Source organism: Pieris rapae, chromosome Z (genome assembly GCF_905147795.1).
Source record: "Pieris rapae chromosome Z, ilPieRapa1.1, whole genome shotgun sequence".
Lineage (NCBI taxonomy): Eukaryota > Metazoa > Arthropoda > Insecta > Lepidoptera > Pieridae > Pieris > Pieris rapae.
Genome location: NC_059534.1, coordinates 6818334 through 6841315, shown reverse-complemented (window position 1 = coordinate 6841315; position 22982 = coordinate 6818334). Strand labels below are relative to the sequence as shown.

The 22982-nt window shown below is 33.2% G+C and overlaps 1 protein-coding gene across 2 annotated transcripts in view; it reads left to right on the top strand.

Moving 5' to 3' along the window:
- The window catches only part of LOC111000678 (protein bric-a-brac 1), a 152271-nt gene extending 129975 nt beyond the window's left edge, over positions 1–22296 (top strand). The window contains exons 2-5 of one of the 2 annotated variants that reach the window (XM_022270234.2): positions 17945–18002; positions 19088–19351; positions 20557–20723; positions 21166–22296. In XM_022270234.2, coding sequence (XP_022125926.1) covers positions 17945–18002; positions 19088–19351; positions 20557–20723; positions 21166–21657 — 981 coding nt within the window. In that variant the 3' untranslated portion in view covers positions 21658–22296. Of the gene's footprint in view, positions 1–17944; positions 18003–19084; positions 19352–20556; positions 20724–21165 lie in introns of both variants that reach the window. The other variant, XM_022270226.2, reaches the window with a different exon arrangement.
- Positions 22297–22982: the final 686 nt, after the last annotated feature.

Below are 22982 nucleotides of genomic sequence, written 5' to 3'. Positions count from 1 at the left end.
AGAACACTGCGTACATACGAAAAGGAAATGTTAGAACCACTGGTTTTTGTTTCTGAAGGTAAGATTCAGACAGTCGAAACTGCGCTAAGATTGACATCGGTCAAATCCTAATGTTAACATACTGAAGTCATACTTTGCGTCTCGACTTAGAATTTTAGGTATAGTTTATTTGATGCTCTCAAACACTAAAGAAATAGACATATACAATATATTTTTGATTACTCATATTAATATGTCACTGGTTGACCTCTCAGTCCTAAAATATAAGTGGAATTGCGTGTGTATGTGTTTACAACGAATAACACAAACACAACAGACGAACAATTCAAATATTTAAATCCTGGCTTACACTGAAAGCTATGAAGAAATTTCTGTATTTATTTAGATTATCATTATGAATACTTTTAACGTATATTATTAACGTGTTTTATATATATAAATATTTCATATATTATGATAGTAAATTAAAAAATTAATTAATCGGTTTCGTACATAATACTGACGTGACTAAGGTCAATCCTCTTTGACCCTATCAAAATTGTGTTCTACGTACATTACAATATTATACAGATATATAGACAAGTAGTAGGGACCTGAAACAATAAATGAATTTTTATTCTTTACATAACGTTTTGCAAATACTTGGTGTTTAGACATATGCGTACCGGGATGACGTATGGAATTTCAATTTCAAAGAACCTCAATCGCAGTGTGATCTATTATTTATTTGATCTATTTCTATCAAAGTGAGTGCTGTCAGTATCGACACTACAAACTGTAACATAACAGGTTATGTATGAACGATGAATTATTTAAAATTCATCTAATACTGTAAATTTGTAAGTCTGTTGTCGCTTATATAACCGATGCTGATGAAATTCTGTATATTGATACTGTTCTATTCAAACAGCATAGGTTATATTTTATCGCAATGGGGTGGTATTGTATGATAGTGTGAAAATTTTATCTCTTTATTTATGCATTTATGTAACATATTGTTTGACATAAATGACGTAAATGACATTGTTTTATTTAGAAAAGATCCTAAAAAAATGCCAATACTTACTTACGGTCAAAGTCGCGGGAATATCCAGTTAAATGTCTGATTAAGTTTAAAAATTTGGTAAATTTGATACTTCTTAAAATGGTTTATCCAAGTAGGAAAAAAAATCAGTGGCGCTACAACCTCTTTAGGTCCTGGCCTCAGATTTCTGAATCTGTTTCATGATCATTTTTAAATCTAATGACAAGTGGGTGATCAGCCTCCAGTGCCTGACACACGTCGTCGACTTTTTGGGTCTAAGACGTGTGTCGGTTTCCTCACGATGTTTTCCTTCACCGTTCGAGCAAATGTTAAATGCGCACATAGAAAGAAAGTCCATTCGTGCACAGCCCGGGATCGAACCTACGACCTCAGGCATGAGAGTCGCACGCTGAAGCCACTAGGCCAACACTGCTCAAGTCGAAGCCAAGTAGGAATCCAAGTAGGAACTCGAGAGAAAAACTGAGTTCATTAGGCATCTATACATCATCAAACCCATACTACTAATCGTTATTGTTACGGTTTGTTTTTAGCGTGAAAATAGATTTCCAAAGCAACTGTATGTATCAATTACGTATGGTAATTTGCATAAGCTATGTTAGCTTATTGAGAACGGAAGTTATTTTTGAAATCGTACAACTTTGAAGTAGCAAAAAAATTTATTAAATTTTTACTATATTCAGTGTTTCCGCATCTTTCACTGTATAAACTTCTAGGCAATTGAATCCACAGATTGAGGTAGTATCAACTGAATTTGAAATGTTAAACAGTACCAGATCACTGCATGCATGATGCACAATTTTAATTTAAAATGAGTGCAATAAATTTAAATGTCTTGATATATTTAATCAAATCTACGTAATATATATTATACATTCAAACATTTATTCAATGGCTGAAATCCCTTTGTGTATTTTTAGAAAATTGTTACAACACGATTCTATTATCACTCTAATGCGTGTAAACAGTGTAACATAACATTACGTCTTTGTCATACGAAATTCATAGTTTGAGCTCTTCCTTAACTCGGAATCTTGCTGGTTTTGGTTGCCTTGACATTTCTTACTTTATCAATAACTAGGTCATATGAGCAGACATAAGTATCTTAAATGATCTAGTTACATCAACTACCTACTCAAGTATTTCCGAACCAATTCGCCTTCATATCAAATTAGGATCCTTCAAGAAAAGGCTGCCATGAGTTCACTTAGCATCAGCCTCCCGCCCGTTTGTCCCTTGTTCTATAGAAAACTCGATGTTTTATTAATATATCTATTAGGCAGGACTTAAGCTATCATAAAAAGGCTTTAACTATTCTATCAATATAGGTCTCCAATGGGTACTGAAGAAATATCGTATCATACAAAACCCATATTTTGTTCTTAGACACTTCAAAATAATATCAAAAATTATACGAAATATTTTTTGGAGCATTACAGGAATTGGAACGCATAATTATAAAATACAATTATATTTTGTAGCTATAAAAGAGTTGTGTGTACAATCCTTAAACATTAAATGCATAAAATATGCTCTGATTTGAAACAATGGGAAAATATACATATAATAACATCAATGAATAACAATGGAGTATAAATTATCATTTAAACTGGTGTATATTTTATAAAATATTACAGCCCTTGTGTTCGGTACGAAATGTAACGCAACCATATAATTTGTTTCGATGTAAGTCAAATGTACCAACGAATAACATTATGTATACTATAGTGAGTATTTGAAACCATTGTTTCACATTACTTCACGTTAACCAGTAAAGTTCTATTTAGTTCAAAGCCTTCTCGCTTTACAAGGAATTGTCTAAAAAATATAACTATTTTTAATTTTACCGATACAATTTTTAGTTAAAATGTATACATCGTAGTATCTAATAAAAACCCACTACAAGAGGTACGATCTTTCTTTGCTTTTGCACCTTTAATAATCATCGCGGGTGATTTTGCGTGAATACTTTTAGCTAACAGTTTTATATTTGCTACATTAGGATGTACATCTTCTTCATTTTCTTGGTCTCTTTTACACTTGTGCGTGTGGTATTAACTTAAGATTCTACTTAATCTTATTTTCTTCTTCTGATGCCTCTATCACGAAGGCTGGTCATACTTGCGACGCGTGCATCTGTGCCTTACTTATGACAAACTATACGAAAATTAGTAACTCACTAATGATTCATAAATGGATATAGAAAGTAAAAGTTAATGTAAATACATACCATAATACTAAAAATTAACTTTAAATTTGTACGCGTATCAATTGGCCGCGACCGCCGAGCATATTTCTATAACCGGAAATTTTTGGGAAAAATAGCGAATCATTATACAACCTGTTGATAGTACGGACAGCCTCCCGTACTGTGATGGAGGTTTCGCGTTAAATGATTGGTCAGCCGATGATAGCTATGTATAACGATTTAGTGCACAGATAAAAGCTAGTTTGGTGGGCGTGTATAGCTTTTCACGTCTTTGGAGTTGTTATCCTTTGCATTGTTGATCTATTTATAGAAAAACAATATTGATTAAGATAAAGTATATCTGCCTTTTTAGGCTGTTGCGGAACCTCACACATATTGTCTTGAATATATTACGAGTATTCTAGTATACTTCAACAATCTCCAAGATTCAGTCAATAAAGACAAAATAGGGTTAATCCAAATAAAGAAAAATTAAAATATAAAGAAGTCCCTGACATCCCTGATAGCGACACGACTACCGGATTCGTGAAGGAGCTGCGCACGATCAGCTTGTAGATGATTTTTTCGTGATCAACCCGTTCATTGTTCGGTAGCATTTATTGGATTGAAATTGTTTACAAGATCCGTGCGGTCATTGCAAGTTTCCCTCACGTCTGTGTGATCTATTGCCATACTTATCAAACAATTTTACTAAACAAGTCTAAAATATTCACTTAACCGAATTAATATAAGGCGCCGTTCAAGTATTACTTATGGGGGAGGGGAGGTCTTTAAGTTTCTTATTTGGTAATTACGTCAACAGTGATTATATATATTATCAACACATTGTCTATGCTTGAAAACGAAATGCATTTTCCAGGATTACTACATAAAATAAATACGTTTATGTACTGTTATTTTTTAGAGCTTTGCCTACTTTTTCGCCTAAACGATTCAATCATACATTCATGGTTTCACAAAATAACATGGTATGCCTATTATTACAGCAAATAAATACATGAAAATGTTTTATTACGAATAAAATCTTTATTGATAGAGTTTAAAGAAGAAGCAAGAAAGTTAGAAGAAATTAATTATTACATATTAAACAATTAATAATACGATGTTGTAAAAAATTTTTTTATAATGTTATTATTATTATTTTAAAAGGACTATAAACGTAATAACTTGACACACTTTTTGCCCATTTATAATAATCACGAATGAATTGTTATGTCCTTTAAGTTATTTGAATAATTAAAATTTTTTGTAATGAAAAAATAACGATGTTTATCGAAAGGATATTAGCGTAATGTTAGAATTGAATAGCGATTTTTGCCAGGGCTTAAGTGTTAATGTTCTGTGAACTATACCAGTACGACACCGGTACTTGGGACGACACACGGATTCTCCTCAGAAGCTCAGACACTAAGTGAGGTCCACCAGGCTTGTGAAACCACATCTGGTAGTTCCTGCAAGGCTCCGTGGTGGCTAGCAACTCCACTTGAAATATTATTAAAGTATTCATTTAAAATTCCACTAATTTTGTAAGTGTGTTATTGTGTGTATATGAGTGTGGTATGTGTTCATAATTTATAACTCGTCTTTATAAAATATATTTATAGTAAATTGTTAAGTTTATGAATGTATGACACGCATAGCGCATCGAATTAACAGTGTTGAACCACTAGCGAATACTTCATTTCTGACCTTACTCAATCCAAGCCAAGAATTAATTAACCGTTACCTAATAATAATAATTTTATTTACTTACTACTTTCTTAACAAATGAAAACAATTTCTGGAAATTTTAAAAATATTTTGTAACTCTGTTAACAAATGCATTGTTTGATCGTTTAAAATTAGCACTTTGCAATTCGTTAGTAAAATTTTTGAGTGCATCAAGCGAGTTATGAAGTTTGTGATTGATTTTCATCCTAAACGTTTTCCCTTTTTAATTTGCTTATAATGTCAATTCTAAAAATATTTCATATGAAAATAATTGAGTTATATGTCGGCCAAATTCATTTATTTTGGTATGAAAAAAAAAAATTTCTTCTTTTTATTCGGTACGCTCTTGACAGAGCGGTCGTTATCGTTATGTGGTAGAAGGCGTTTCACGACGTTCCGCCATCGAAAAAAAAATTATATAAATGAAAATACCTTATGCCCAGTTTCATTATATATAAACGTAATGGAGATAAGCAACATAGGTATGTTTCTCTCGACCGCACGTCGTCGAACGCGAATTCGTCGGTGAATATTTTACATTAACATTTTCCTATTAATAACATAGAAAATGTAATTAAGCGGCGCTGTCTTTAAAAGTCATTGTTCCTATCGGAGAATGCTTGATGCGTCTTGCGTTTTTGAGGCAATCTCCTCCCGTGCCGCCTTTGACGAGACTCACTAAAGAAACTTATACTCTTAAGTACCACTTCTGCCCCTCAGCATATTACAAGCTTGAAAAATATCTACGGAATATTCACAAAGTATTAAGAATTTAACTTTTCAAAAACGTTTGTTCTTTTTATTCAGTATAATTTTTCGTACAAAATAATCAATACCAAAAAAAGTGTTTAGAAGATATGAAGTGATTCATAATATTTTATTCCTTGAGTAGAAAAGTCAATCGTTTTTAAGAAATATACTTTTATTTATTGAACTGTATCGCACAAACTTTAATATATTTTTATCACAGAAAGTGAATACTTTTCTTACTGCGTCGAAATGATTAATTTACGGAATTATTATTTTCGTTCCATATGTTTACCACATTACCTAAATATTCGAACGCCATGCTATCGTTTAATTAATTAATTGTTAATATCATTTATATTAAAATAATAAATCACGCATGGCGCTTTTACCCTATAGTGACGTTGCCACAGATTACATCCATTGCTTTGATAATTTTCTATAGACACATATATATATTTAGACACGTTTCTAAGATTTTTGGCTGAAAGTTTACTTACGATGTTTGCGTATACTATAGGACTGAGTGTTGACTGTGCATATTAAAAAAAACATTAATACAAACGCAATTCGAATGTTTACCCAACGGTAGAACGAAAATTCAGCCATTACATTGCATTTAAGGCATATCAAATAATTTTTATCTACATTTTAACTGCACTGCCCATTACATATAAAATTTTAATTATTAATCTACCATTACTTTGAAAGTTGTTCATTCAATGTAAGTTTCGAAATATTTCGCCCTGATGTTGAAGTTTAGACATATATAACCTTAAAATTCACGATGATTTTTGGGTATGGACTTTTTAACCCCCGAAGCAAAGTGTATAATAAGTTTGACATGGCACCGAGCGGAGCTTCCAAACTGTAAACTGATTTTGATTGATTTTTGATTTGGTGACATGATCCAATTTTTATAAAATCCTGAGTTTTTACCTTTTTAACGTGTATTTTTAACACCGCAAACGTTAATCCTATTACTTTATAAGTTCAATTGAAAATATTTAAGTAAATTACTCTTAATATAAGATAATATGACCTACCGCCTGCGAGATATACAAATTTAATATTTAGTTTTTTTCTAATTTTAAATAGCTTAAAAAGAGTCTAACTGTTTTTGTATGCACATATAATGATTTATTATGGAAGAAATCTGTTGTAATAATCAACATTTAGCATTCCCGTTTTTTAGCATATTTAGCATTTAGCGTTGCGGAATTTAAAAGTACGCTAACAAATGTTCCCATTCTATGCTTCCTGCCTTTGTTTGAATGTTTTTAAAATAAAAAAGTAATAACTTAATGCTATCGTAAGACATTCATTAACCTCATTCATTAATTTACCACTAAGATAACTTGAAATTGTTAAAAAATACGTTTACACACGGCGATCTAAAATAAATCCTGAAGCGACATTGTAAAAATAAATTGTTTACCCGCTGTTAAAAGGATTCAACCAAGTGGGACGTTCTCAAATTAATTTTCCCGTGTGTTCACACATTCATTGCGCTGTCTAACAGTATTATGTTAAACAAAATTTATTATTAGCGGACATTAAAGATCCAAGGCGCCACGTCTGACGTCCGCCGACGCATCACAACACTATATGAACATTATTAAATCTATTGTTCACGTTGCAGCTTTTAACAGACTGTAACAATAGTTGTGTTTATATACTTTGCTAATTGAATGTTCAATAGAACCTTTCACCCTGCCATGATAAAACATAAAAATATTTTACGTAACTAAATGATACAATATTTAGTACTTAAAAATCTACTGCAATATTACCATTGCTAAGGCATTGTCATAGTTAGTTATCGTTGAAGAAACTTATACGTAAATTGATCGAAAAATTTATGGAGAATGGTCAAATTGTATTGAATGGGATATAATCAATAGCAAATATAGAGCAACGTCTCCGTATGTCTCCTTATTAATTCCTATACATATATTGTTTTTTCTAAAGATTGCATACATAGGGCTTTTTTATAAAAAACTTTTTTCTTTACTCTTAAAAGCCATGTCGATTTTATTAATAAAAATGATTGTAGAACCAATAAAGTTATTCTAACCAATGCATTAATTACTTTAAAATATAGTTCTAGTCTGTATTTCGTCAGTGTTGTAGTGTATTGCATAAATTATGAATACAATAATTTTCTTTATAGACAATACTCCTGAATGGAACATTTTTCATTTAAACTCGTTATACCTACTTCATACTAAATATTTTTTTAACACAGTCTTTAAAAATGAAACGAAATGTCTGCATATAGCATAAACACAATGTGCCAATACGAGTAATATAGCATATCTAAATCCGCCCAAATCTATGAAGCAATCTTACGCAAAAGGGTAATAAATAATTTGACATTCGACACAACGAGATATAACAAAAATATGTTTATATTTAAAACGCATTATCTAATTAAAGTTAAAATTCCTTAATATTGGTACATAATTCAACGTTCTCTATTGCATAGAACAAATAGATTGACGCAGGTAATTAAATCACAGTACAAATAATTGTTAGGTAAACAATATCTGTAATATTGACAAGCCCAGTGGTGTAGATTAGAATGCGAGTCGGCGCCGCACTACAATCGAGGACAGGAGATCAAAGAGATACGTGTTTACCGCCCATGGACCATCGACTAATCAACCATCTGATTAATTTAATTAAACATTACGAGAAAGTTCTGTTTACCGCGCGTTTCCTCGGGCCCACATGCGCGTTCAAAGGAAGTAGGCCGGAGTATAAACAAGAGAGTATTGTCGAGACGGTCGCAGAGCTGTGCCGACTCGCTACGGCCATCTTCATATTGACATTTTTTTAAATGTATATAAAAATATTTATTGTAAATATACCGTTAAATTTTTAAGAGATACTACAGAGACCATATAATTATTAACGGGTGTATTAAAATTACCTTAATAATATACAAAGTATTCGTGATAGTTTATAGTTTAAATTATTTATTCAATTCTACTAAGACGATTGATGGACAGTCGATAAAAAGTAACGAACTTAAATACTTAACGTGGTAATCGGTCCACATATATGGTTGTGAAGTAAAATAAATACGTTGTATAAAATGTTAAGGTCTAAACAGCTGCCGTTTCATTACCAATACTTATAAGACAATTTAAATATTTAGTCTAAAAAATAGCTACATTTAAATTTAGAATTCTGACCATAAGAAGACGCCCTTATGTCGGCGGAGACGCGAGAGGCGCGATTGTGTACTTTGAAAATAAAGTAACAGACAAAAAGCAAATGTGCATTTTTACAACTAAAACATTAATTTAAACGTTCTAAGCTAAGACTTTTGTATTCTTTATATCATGGGTATAACAACAACATATGTGTAGGAATATGAAGCTGATTATTACATGAATAAAATCGTTCCCTGATACAGTTCTATAAATAAATCAATTACTACTCGTATCACAAAGAACGCCTACACAAAGCTGATAAAAGGAACCGAAAATTTTGGTAGAAGGAAAATGCTAAAGCCAAGATGTATAGAAATGAGGTATCACGTGACAAATTTATAAATGGAACAATATGTCGTCATTGGCTACACACGAAGGTCCTTAACCCTCATTAGCCGGACGAAAGTGAAAGCGCGCGAAAAAGAATGAGTTAATTCGGGAAAGCCAGTTTCCGCGCGCTCAAGTGAGCCTCTTTTTTTCATTTTGTTTTTAATTAGTTGCCGCTTAAACTTTTTCGCGTTCCGTTGTTCACTTTTAAATTCTATTTTTATTTTAACCCCTTTCAATTACGTTCTGAAGGACAGGCCGCGTTTAAAGCTGACAACGCGATGTCACAAAACATTTGAAAGTGTTTATTTCAATACTTCGCGATTTATTAAATTTTGTATTAATTTTATTTAATTATAAAACTGATGAGAACTGCATTGGAAAAATCCATAGCATATCCGGGTTTAAAACTTTGATAAGTATTCCCGAACTTTTCCGATATGCGCCCCGAATGAGCTTGGAATAAAAATTATATTTTACTATTTGTAAAATGTTTTTAAAACATTCTAGGTGCTCATGATTCGAACTGCAATCAGAAATTCAATTAAGTGTTAAGCTCAATTTAAAGTTTCAACAATTTTATATAAACGTTCATAAAATGCAACAAAATTGAAAAATCTTTTCCATAGGCCACCAATTACAAGCGCTGATTTGTTATGAACGAGTGCTCTTTGTACTTGAGACTGGGCAAGATTTAACAATTAAAATAATTTACGCTCGACACAGATATAAAAACTAACATCTAAGAGAATAAAGATCATTTCTTTAGGGTTGCGTAACATTCATTTCTTCCTCATTTCTTAACGATAACATGAGATGTACGCCGATTTTAATTTAAAACAACACAACGAGACGCGAGCGTTTTAGCTATATGAAAACATAACAATAGACATTCATTTGTACAATACAGAATTAATGTTCTAAATTAATTATAAACAGATGCGAGCGAAAATTTTCTCCATAGCATTTGTAGGCTAAAATACATTTTCGCCGATAAACATACTATATATATATTTAGTAATTGTATTATATATTAATGTCACAATTTTAACTGTAATATTAAATGTTTTAGCGAATATGTGGCTGGCAGTTGCGGTTTGTCTGTAGAGGCACCTTTGTATGGCAGAATACTGACAAAATTATTTAAAATCTTCAACAGATTGTTGCTCCTGAAACAAAGTCATTTTATTATAATCGTTTTAATTAAGTATTAAGATATAAAACACGAAATTTGATTAGTTTGAATGCGTGTTATATTTTTTTATAAGCAAATATATGTATCCACTTGACCGTTTACATAAATCACTAAATGCCTAGGTCTCAAGGGGATCGTGCATAACCGGTGTGTCGGTGGTGCGATTTGGTTCAACCCTATCTAATGCATAATGAGTTAATGTTGCGGCAGGGACCTTCCCGTTGCATTGCAAAGGAACATTTAACAACAACAACTATAAAATTCATAAATATAATCCATGTCATTGATATACCAAACGCATTTCAATTCCAAGACAATTAATACAAGACGGTAAACGTAACCTACTACGTGGGACTTGAAAACGAAGGATTTCCTTACTGCACTATAATGTAAATAAATTAAAGCTGAAAATGAAGGATCTTGTTAATAATAAATCAAGCGGAGTTTGTTCGTAAGCGCGATTAAATAAGGACGGACGCATTAAATATTTTAACCGATACGTAATTCGAAACTATACTCATAATTTATTCAGTGTGGACCATCTACGCCCGGTTACCTGCTACGTCCGAAACTGAATTATATATTAGTGTTATAATTCCGACGGATGTATGGGTCGTTTTAAATTAAAAACAAATGTTCGTCAAAGTTCGCCCTAAATAATTCAGGCATCGCGCCTTCCCGCTCGCTGTCGTAATTGGGATCTGGCGGGGTACGGGAGGCCATACGGAGGGCGGGGGGCGGCGGGAGGGCCGTGGGGTGATAATTAACATGTTTGTCTTGCTTACATCGTCGCCAGCGCCGAAACTACGCCGAAGTCAAATAAAATCTTACTCGTTTTGCATAAGCACCGACTCACTAATATTTAACTTTAGAGATACGACAGTGCCTCTAATTAATGCTAAGAATTAAAACTTTTCAGTCATATGCTGTTGAACTTGATGTAATAACATAATATATAGACGTCATTTGGTTATATAAATTGTTTACATTGTAATTTCTCTTTAAACGCCACCGTGTTATTAAACGATGGAGCAACTCGGTAATTACTTTTACAGTTATTCATAATTAGTTTTTATTTGGTTTTAAGATTAGATTTTTTTTTAATGATTGCTTAATACATTTCAGTGTTAACTACAACACTAAATTTAATCTTGAGAACAACATACAAAAGTTCTGTGAAAATAAAAATGTGGTAAGAATGATAATTTGTATACTTGCAATATTTAACGATGTTATCATATTTGTTGTTGTTGAATCAATTAAAAATAACAATTTGCTTGCACATGAATTTGAATTAATAGCTTTACTCAGAGTCGTTCATTATAAGTTGTGTGTTATGTTGAGTGGAAATTTTAACAAGTTCGTGCTAGACCCAATTGGAAACCTTAAAAGCTCCTCTTGCTCATATGCCATTTATTACATGGGCATTCAATTTCGTAGCTAAGTTGAACCATCATTTAGTTATACAGATAATTAACGTGTAAGTTGCTAAACGTTGCTTCTATTACGCAAAAAAATATTGTCGTATCAGTATTTATAATATAAATGTGCACTCATAGAAACGTCCACAATTATTAACCTTCAACCTAAACTAAAAGCTAGCCGTTTTGAGGCGCCCGCCCACCGCCCTACGTCGCTCAACCACAAAGAATTTTATTGCGTTTATTATTACGTAAATATAGTCAGCGATAATTAACTTGTTTTATTATTTACCAACTATCGTCCTGGCCTCGCTCGTAGTGTACACATACAGTAAATATTTTAAGGGTGTATGAATTATTCCTTCAGTACTATTCGACTATTACATAGATTATAGATAATATAAACTTTCTACATATCATATTAATTTATGTTAATTAACAATATTATATTAATAATAAAATATGTTCTTAAAAGCATCTTCTATAAAATGGACATAATTTAGGAAAAGTAAAGTAAAGAGTAAAAACAATTGTTTGAAATATTCCAAGTAAATGTGGCAACGATTGATTTTACTTCAGATACTAACAAGGTACTCTTAGCTAGTACTTACGACTAAGTAATAGTAGTGGTAACACAAACATTTAAAATTTGAGACCAAGAGATATTTTTAAATTGCATTTCATACAATAAAAAGAACGAGTCAATGATACTTATCGAAGAAATTTCATCACGTAGGATGCATTTCAACCTTCTACGAGGCTTTCATAGATATTGATCTTACAATAAACTCAGGAAATGTCGCAATATTTATACAAACATTTTTCACTTTAATGGAAAACGTCTCGACTCTAAAGTGATACCAACATTTCATTTAAACACAATTTAAAATAGATTTCAGATAAATTACAATAATGGTAAAAATAATTTATTATATCCTATATCCCCCAGGGTGTGCCAGTAGGCAACCATTGTTGTACGAGTACAGCTTGTAAGCTTGAGTACGCTTGATCAGTTTCCATGGTAACGAATATTTATTAAAAGAGTATAATAACAAGTAAAAATAACACACTCTAAAATGTTAGTCTTATGAGCAATGTTAGTATCAAAATTGGCGTAGATTTCCTACGCAAATCCTAATTTAAGGCTGAGTGTTAAAAACAAGTATGTACATGAAAACCATGCTAACAATACATATTTCTCGGAGTTATTTAAAATACCAACATTGCATGTTGAAGTCCTGTTGAAGTACGATTCTATAGGAATGATCAGTCCTCGTTGTCTAATCACTCGACTAGTCTGCAATAGAAAGTAGAACAATAAAAAATGAAATAGAAACATACTCCAATACTCGAATAGATCTAGGCACAATAACAACAACGGGAGATGCGTGCAATAGACTCAAAGTGCCTATTAAGCCTTCAGACGCTGTAAACATATAAAATGAAGGTTATTGTTCTTCTGAAACAATAAGAGCAACATATTCCACAATTGACTGAAGCCATTTCAAGTGAAAGCACTATAGAAAAAAGTAACCATTGGATACCACATCGACGCACGCTTAAACAATCAAACGGGGAACAAAAAGGCAGTAATGTGAAAATGGATAATGCAACGGCCTTAAGAGAGTGATCATTCTAGTAGCGACAGCGATTTCTATTGCATGCTCTGGCGGTTGGCAAGCTGCTTTGAAATTGCGTATCGTATTTCCATGCGTGGACATAATACAACTATTAAATAAACAATAGAACTACATAACAAAAATAATCAAAATGCTTAAGTTAATTCTACCAATATTAATACTTTAATTACGCAATTTATTAAGTCTATTTTTTGTTGTTACAATTCGAGATGTTGTCATCATCATCACGAAATCATTTAGTTGACAGAGAGAATTTCAATTTTAGAATTTGATAATTGTTTGAAATCGCGGCGCCTATCAAGGCCATCACACCCATAGCGCCGTAGAGAGGATGTGTGATTAGTTATCCTTCGTCTCTCGGAGGATTCCATTCCCATTCTTCTCTAACTCTCCTATCACAAATGAATCGCTCGTATTTGTGTGGAAACCTACACACACAACTAATAGTGAGGCGCTAAAGCACACATTTCAAAGTCATTAAACGTTTTTTTTTATATTTATCTCAGAATTTTTTGGACTAAAATATTTTTTTATAAATAATGTAGTATTCAGTGCTATTTAATACTAGCGATATTGTTCTAATAGTTTTGAAGTCTGTGTCTATAATTGATAAGAAAAATATTTAGAGTAATATTTTTCACACATGAATCAATAATATTATACCTTACCTATACAATTATATATACTACGTGTATATCATTATTGTGTAAGCAAACAAGTACAGCATTACTAGCATCGCCTTCCCCACAGACTAAGGGACTTTATTATATTATACCAGCAAACGATTTAATTTAAAAAATTCGGAAAACTTTTTCGATCCATTTTGTACTCTCTCATTAACAAATTGTAGAAAAGTTTTAATTAATTTTTTACATCTCGTAGTTTCGAAACATATAATTTCGAGTTGAACGTAAACTCGCTTTTAAAGTTAAATAGAAAAATGCAATGTATTAAAACTACGTAATAAAGTTCTGAATTCATAAAAGCAAATTCACGGCCCCTTATTTTATACCCACAAGCTTTTATTCTCATTTAAAATAAAGAAAACGCCTCAGTAAGTTTGTTACTTTGTCACCATTGCTGCTTAACTTTTCATTTGCCGCGTGAACACTAACATTTCGCCCTTCGTTTATTCGTGTTATACTTTACTCCACGCAATTTCATACCATCGTTGTTTTAGTAAGCTTTTTATAATTAATATTCGGCCTATCTTGCGTGGTTGAGCTATCATTTAATTGCATATAAGAGTCTAGTTTTCAGAGTTCTTCTCAGACCACGTATATCTTAATGATTTACTAAATTCTGGTAAATAAATGCATGTTTGATTATGAAAATACTTCTATCGCCTACAGTTTAATTTAAGTGGGGTTGTAAAATATATATAAATATAATATAATATAAATATAATAGTGCAATTCAATAGGGTAAGTCAATGTTAGTAGCTGTAGATTTATTATCTTTCGCATTACTTGTATAAAGGTATAAATTATCAATTTATTGAAGGGATAATTAAAACTTCTTATACTCAATATAAACCGGATTCTTAAACCGCTGGGAAGATGATCTGAAAAGATCAGCTGGCAAAAACTGACACTCCATAGCACAGGACCGACAAATTGGGCATGTTTGAAGGAGGCCTTTACCCAAAACAAATTCTGTTAATTCATAAATAAATTATATATATAAAATTTATAAATCTATTTATATTTTTTTAGTTACTGTAATATACCAACTACATTGTAAAACAGGAAATTAAGAGGCTTATTATTATTAATATACTAGATATATATCATTAGTAAAAAGGTTGCTTAGTCTCAAGTGAGATACTATAGGATAGTAACTGACCGGTCTTGAACTGCTTTCAACAATCTCTTGCTTCATGAGGCGTAGTACACTGGTTCGCTTGGTGTGCCCCGTAAGCTACCCTGCATCAACGGTACATTTACCTACAAGTAATTATTAAACACGGTACATTTCACTTCGGAAATTTCTTTGAAAAAAGATTGCTTTGTTTACCTATACGGCACGATGGGCCGCTTAAATAATTGTAATAGTTTTATCTGAATTATTCAAAACAGATGATAAAATATTTCAATAACATTAAAGCCTATCCCTTTAAGTAGGAGTGCTCTCACATATTGCTCCATCATTCCCACATAGCTTTGATAATAACGCGACTTTTTTCACGCCCAAATTACCGACAGTACTCGATTCACGCTTGAATCTGTATCTTTATTAAAAAAGCAGATTTTTACACAGTATTGTAGTGAGTAAGTATTGCTTAGATCGGTCTGTCGGAAGAACGGTCTCTTTATACATTTCATTAGGGTCAAGGGTGAGACGAGTTAGTTCAATTGATCTCAATTAGAATTATTATTAATATACCTTTGATTACTATTAAATATGCCTACATGCCGTTTATGAAATCATAGCTATGCTAAATTTAATGTGTGTTGTAACTAACTCAAAAATATTTTTGGGTAATAATTTAAAAGTTAGGCTGACTAATTTGTATTAGGACTACTCTGCAATCGATTAGGTCTGTCACATTTAGTTGGCTGAAGTCTGTATGACATGTTCATTTTAGATATAAATATTCTCATACCTAATAAAATATGGTCTGTTAATGTTTAAAGTGCCAACTGTACCGGAACAATTACAGTTTTATGTCGAATATTCCTTTATTTATTTACATTCAAGATCTAATATATACTATGCTAGATACCGGATGTAAAAGCACTTCCGTATTTTGACCGTGTAACAATTTGCCCTTTGACCAACACGCACATATAAATTTCATATTACACATGAACTCCTACTAATAGTATCTTGTAAATTGTGTTAGTCATTATTTTCTCCTATTTCAGCATCAGAAAATTTAATATTCAAGAAGGAAATACCATAATAAGCTTCTGTATTACGCAATTACGCTGCGCATCACGGCGAATGTGCATAATAAGTTACGCCAGCCAAATTACCTTTGCATTATTGCATTAAAATATAATTCATTTTATAACTCCCGATGCCTTGCGATACATTATTGTCAATGTATTGACGAAATTTACGGAGAAAACTTTTTAAAATAACATTTGCTCGATTATTTTCGTATGATTTATGAGTCATCGGAAATATGCTCGGCAAGTGCAGTGGGTGTATGCAACTGCAATTTACGCGTTGCATTAATATATATGAGTAGTTTATCTACTGTTAAAGACCTGATTTATTTGAAAGTTTTGATCTAATAGACATACGTGTTTTTGAATAATAGTTGTTTGAAATTCACAACAATCATAACGGTAGTCCGATGAATAAATCGATTCATGTTTTAATTTACACCTACCAATCTCGAGCAAGAAGTTTACGACCGCTACCGACTCGGACCCGCTCGCATAGTGCAGTTTATTTACATTGAACCAGTAATCGTTCCAGCAAAGAGCGGCAGTCTTTGTACATCGTAACAAAACTTTATCGAACTTTTAATTGTGATCCCAGACAAAAGCGCCGAGTAACTTCAATAGTAAATTAGGCATTTCAGAAATAAATTTTTATTAAGCGACGCCGTGCAGTAAGGCTAGTCGTATTTACGCTTCATGCACGTGCACAGAGTACCGTTTGAAATGTATTGTTTGTTTACCCAAATAAACACTAAAATCCAATTCAATAACAAAGAATTAAAGATCCCGAAATAAAATTTATTGCTGGCATACGATAAAATAGATTTATGAATGTGCCGCGCGAGTGACTTGCCCATAATATTATTAGGCACACTCGAGAAAACAATTATATACGAAGGTATTCATAAAACACAATACGTATTTAAAATGGAAATAGACGACATATTTCAGGCGTGTTAAGTGTTAAACGTAGCTATGAGGCTCCTTATTCAATGGTATTACGAGGATTGTATTTAATATAAATCTGATAGAAACACTTTCTATGGTTGTATAATTTCGACAGTTCGGGCTTCAGACAGTCAAAACGTTTGTGAAATAAATTCACTTAAAGTTTATTTAAAATGTTTACAATTCGGCTCTTCAAAGCGAACATGTCAAACAAAAATTATTGCGGTTTTTCCACGGTGAAATCATGATGAAATACTTCGATTAAAAAAAAGCACTATTGTTGTGGACATGTCGGTGAGCGTTGAGCATTCAATGCTTCTTTATTACGTATTTTAAAAACGGGGAATATTATATTTTTTCATCCCTCGCATTCCGTTTAACTTTTCACGTGAGGTTGGTGCGATTCTCGCCTCCAGCGAAGTTAACACGGTATAGTCCGTAAATCAACTCGTGCATTTAACTTATTAATCAGTTTCAGCGATATTTTTTATCCGTAACTCAGAAATCTGTATATGACGGTTGGTGGCTGATTTCATTTTCACATCACGGTGTTTTTGTATTAAAACTTACAATTTTATTTGTTGTTTCAGGCGAAGATCCTTGAGAACTCCCATGCTTGGCTTGGCGCTTCTACATCGTCACTCGCAGGTCAGTTAAGGCATTAATGTATTTTTTTTACTATACGATCCATAGCAGCACTATAGATACCCTAGGCATCCCACTTGTCCCATGTTTCAGTAGAACACCTATTGGATTTATATGACTTACCGATATTTAGATCGAGCATTTTAATTTGAATTTGAACGAACTGGGTCTGGATATCCGACTAGTCCCATAATATCTAGTATTTTATTTTTCTGTCTGTATGCGTGTACCAAGCGTTGGCAAGCTTTTGTAAATAAAATATAATTTTCGTTGATATTAGAAGCTGTGGCTTCGCTACTTAACTGATATGGTCATTTTAATTATTTCAATCAATCTTAAAATTCTACAGTACCGAAAGATAACAATACAAGTTGAAGTGAAATTATAAGTGTTTAGTATTTTTTCATTATTTTAAAATGACTATTGAGTAGGTTTCATTGGTCTATCGGTATTTAATAAACCATCTTTACTGGAAAGACTAATTCCTAATGATTATAGAAAATAATCCTAATAATAATAATTTTTTGGAGCTAGATGTTACAGGATTGGATTCATTAGGTTAGCTTATACCTTTTTGCAATTTCTAGCTTAATGATATATGTAGTAATGTTTAGAGATTAAGTTATTTACGGTAGGTACTAATGTTACTTCCCGTACGTCCCGTACATAAAAGGTGTTACTCGCTTATATGTATTTGAACTATTCGTCCTTGAAATTCTTCATCATCATCTTAATAATCGCGGTGACCTCACATTTACCAAACCACATAATGAGCTATATTTATCACAACAATAAAAGCAAACATTTACGGGTTTTATTCATTGTTTAAAACTATTAACATACAACCGACCACCTGTCAGTCTGTCTAAAAGAAATGTTACAGTTGGGACGTAAAATTATAAAATGTGCGTTTTCACTTGCAGATTTTGAATTTGGTAGATCGGTCCTATTGAAGAGTTAAACGTAAAATTCTTGCGAATTAATCTTATATTTACTATGTTTATATATATAGTAAGACAAAAGTGAGTGAGATGAAATATTATATTTTTACCCCTTGCATTAATACTATTATTTTTAAATTTCAGTAGATAGCTACCAGTACCAGCTCCAGTCAATGTGGCAGAAGTGTTGGAACACCAATCAGAGCCTGGTGCACAACTTACGATTTCGCGAACGCGGCCCACTAAAATCCTGGAGGCCAGAAACAATGGCAGAAGCAATCTTCTCTGTACTGAAGGAGGGACTCTCTCTGTCACAAGCTGCAAGGAAATACGATATACCATACCCCACATTTGTACTCTACGCAAATCGGGTCCACAATATGCTGGGACCCAGTGCTGATGGTGGTACAGGTATGTGGAATTGAATTATCTTGTTAGAGGCAAATCAATTCACACTTCACATTTCTTTGTACTAGTTTTGTATATACGAGTACCTAAGTCAAAAGTTTTCTAGCAAAATTTGGTATTATTTATCGAATTCAAATAATTTACTTTGAAGTTGAACAATTGCACAATTTCAATTATAAGTGAAATGTGTATGTGAGGTGTTCGAGTGGCATATGATGTGAAGAATGAAAACAAAAATGTAAGTCGAATGTGAATAAAGTATCGAATAAAAGGTTTACTTGGAAGTGGTTAAATGATTGGAGCGAGTGATTCCCAATATTTTAATCTAAAGATAAATAATACTAAACATTTACAATATCAATGATACTAACAAATTTCTAACGATTTGATTTGCCGCTATTTTTCTTAGTCATTTTGTAATAACCGTTAAACTATAAAGTTTTCCGTTTAATGTCTTAAACAAAGGCAGAACATTATAATATAGGATATTACACAATGTACGTACTACTTATGTTATGCTATGCGAATACTTTGATGCGAATTTTTCTCATGTCAATTTTATTGTTTAGTTCTGCAAGTTAGTCTTACGGAACAAAACAATAATACTTATTTAAATTGCTAATGTGCCTCAATCTGCGAATTTATTGTTTTATTGTATTAATATTAAAAGTGTGAAATGAGATTCTGTTCTTTTTGCAAAACACGTTCTGAATTTTATGAATATAGATTATGGAGCTTATAACCATAGTTGTTTATTAGTTATTTTTGTGGTAAATGCGAAAAGTAGCTGATAATTGAATAAACATTAACGTCTATTATGATAAGCACTTTTTGGTGATAGAAAGATATGAATGTCATCAATATTAATGTCACCAGCTTCCATTAGTATTGTTTGTTTTCATTAACACGAACTGCTGAAAAAAGCAGCAATTCAATAATAATTACTTATTCGACCATTAAATCTTATGAATTTGAAAAATTTGTCTTACTCTGGTAATTATAAGAATAATTAGCTAACTTCAATTATCATATTTACCGCAAATGTAACTTAAGTTAGAGCAGTTTAATTCACACCGTTTTTTGCAAAAGTCGCCGCCATTCCCGTAAATCTTTTCTTCATAAGTCGATTTGATTTAACGGAATGCGAGAGGCCCCGGCAAACTCTTGTGCGTTGCCTGTTCACGCTTTACTGTTGTGTATCATTGCAGATTTGAGACCAAAAGGTCGCGGTCGGCCGCAGCGCATCTTGCTAGGAGTGTGGCCCGATGAACACATTCGTGGCGTTATCCGCGCCGTAGTTTTCCGGGATTCACACGCTTCCCACACCGCTCATCACATCAAGGAAGAAGTGTTGCCCGTCTATCCTCAAATCACGGTCAGTATATACACTACAACCATTTATGGGGGCAATTACTTCCATCGATAAAACACAAACGTCCGAACAAAACGGAATTGCATCTTTTATTGTTCATGCGTTTGATTCATTGCCTACACTGACCCACCCTTCGTTCTGCTAATGCGAATATGCCTTTGCGAACTTCAATTATTGTAATTGGCTGGCGATTTCCATCGCGTTAGATTTAATTAAGATTTCTTGGAAATCTGCTCAACTCCCGACCGTTTGCGTTATATAATTAATTACTGCTTCATTGTAATCAACTTAAGAAAGATAGTTTTTAATCATGCAAATGGTACGTGACAGATATCCATGAAAGTAGTATCTTTCTCTTCGAAATCAACTGTTTCGGAGTGAAAGAGTTCTATTAAAAACTGCTATTAACAAAAACGTGTACAATATTTTACATGTGCGTTTCCAGGATGGTATGACTGTGGGTCAAAGTCCCTACCCGGTACCCTGCGGCAACGGGCGCGAAGGAGGAGTGTCACCAAATGCTGCCGCAGCCGCTGCTGTAGCTGCAGTGGCTCATGGTCTACGACGTCAGATGTGCAACATGGTAGTGGCCGCACAAAGGCCGCCCGACCATCCGCCTCATCTAGGCCTACCCCCTCTACCGCTGCAGTCTCCACGCTTACCTTCACCGCTGTCTACCGGTTTAGAATCTCCTCTCTGCTCACCACCTCCTCCCGGGCACGCACTCGAACCTCCAAAGCCAGCTGACCCTTTCCGCCCATTCGTATCGCCTAGACCAGACAGCCGTTATGGAGAACGAGATGTGGTTGCTGATATCACCGAAATGGGCCCACCGAAGACACCGGTAACCGTGGCAAAGAATGGCAAAGACCTGTCGTCCCCGCTGCCGGTGAAAATGGAGGCGCCCCAGGCAGATGGGCGTGCTGAGAACATCTGAAGCCAGGCTGCGGGCCCGGTGCTGCCTCAGACCCCGATTGGTCTGCCGCCGCCGATGCCCGCTTATCCCTATTTTGTTTCGAACCGTAACTCAATCGGTTATTTCTAAAGGATTTCTCGTACTGCGTTGCGGTGCAAGTATATTCTGCTAATCTTGTGTTTATTCGACATTATTTTGTCAGCATTATTTCATCATATTTAATTACATACTGTTTAAAGTGGACTCCCTGTGCAATAAATTGCTCGTTGTTTAGTTACAAATTTTGTATTACTATAAAAGATTATGTTTAGTTTTATTATCATAATTATTTTGATTATGAATAGTCGTTTATGTATGTGTTCCAGTGGCACACTAATTGTATTATTATACTATTAATTATATGTATTTGGTTAGAAAGCGCGAGCGAGGGGCAGCAACGCTTGCGAGAGCTGCCCACCCGCTCGCTTTAGTAATTATATTGGTTCAGTGGTGTAATCATAAAATTAAAAACGTAGCTACCACCTATAAAGAGATAAACTCTTGTAGCTTCAAATTAATTCCATATATACCATGTGTATTACAATTTATAAAGTGTGTAATTATTATATATTTTTGATCAATAACCAACCCGATTTTCTGACTGACTTTGTTCATTCAAAGCGTAGAAAATACCTTAACTGGCCATAACTTTAGTTATAAATGAAAATGACATGAAGTTCTGACTTGATTACAGTCTACCTGTTCTATGGTTACGCACTATTCCCCACCCTAGCCCTTGTAATATTGTGAAAAAGCGAAAGCATTTTTTGTAGTCGACATTCGAAGCTTGTCAAAGCTTTAGCTGTGTCATTAAAATTCTATTATTACACCACTGTGTGAAATGTGTGTAAGGTTAAAAACTTAACCTAGATCCATCTATAATATTAATAACATATATATCAAAATTTAAATCATTTGGCCCGATTCAAAAGACTGTTTGGTATACCTAATCATTATTCAGTGGAATACATGCAAAATATATAAAACAAAATTATAAATTATCTCTAGCTGTAACCCTAAATAAAATCTTAATAACTTGCATGTCGTCATGGTGTCGATATGGTTATAGCGTAGTAGTGAGTGTTGCTTGCGGCTTCCCCCGAGCCAGACTCCTCGTTCACTTCAGCAAATCACACATACATATTTTGTAGAATAGTGATCGCCAAATGTATTATAGATGTATCTTTAGCCTGTAGTGATTGTTCCAAATGTTAGGCTAAATTAGATATGGCTCGCCCAACCTCTCTGCATTAACTCAAAATCGATGTCAGCTTTCAATGTCTCTCAGTATCATTCCAATTGATGTC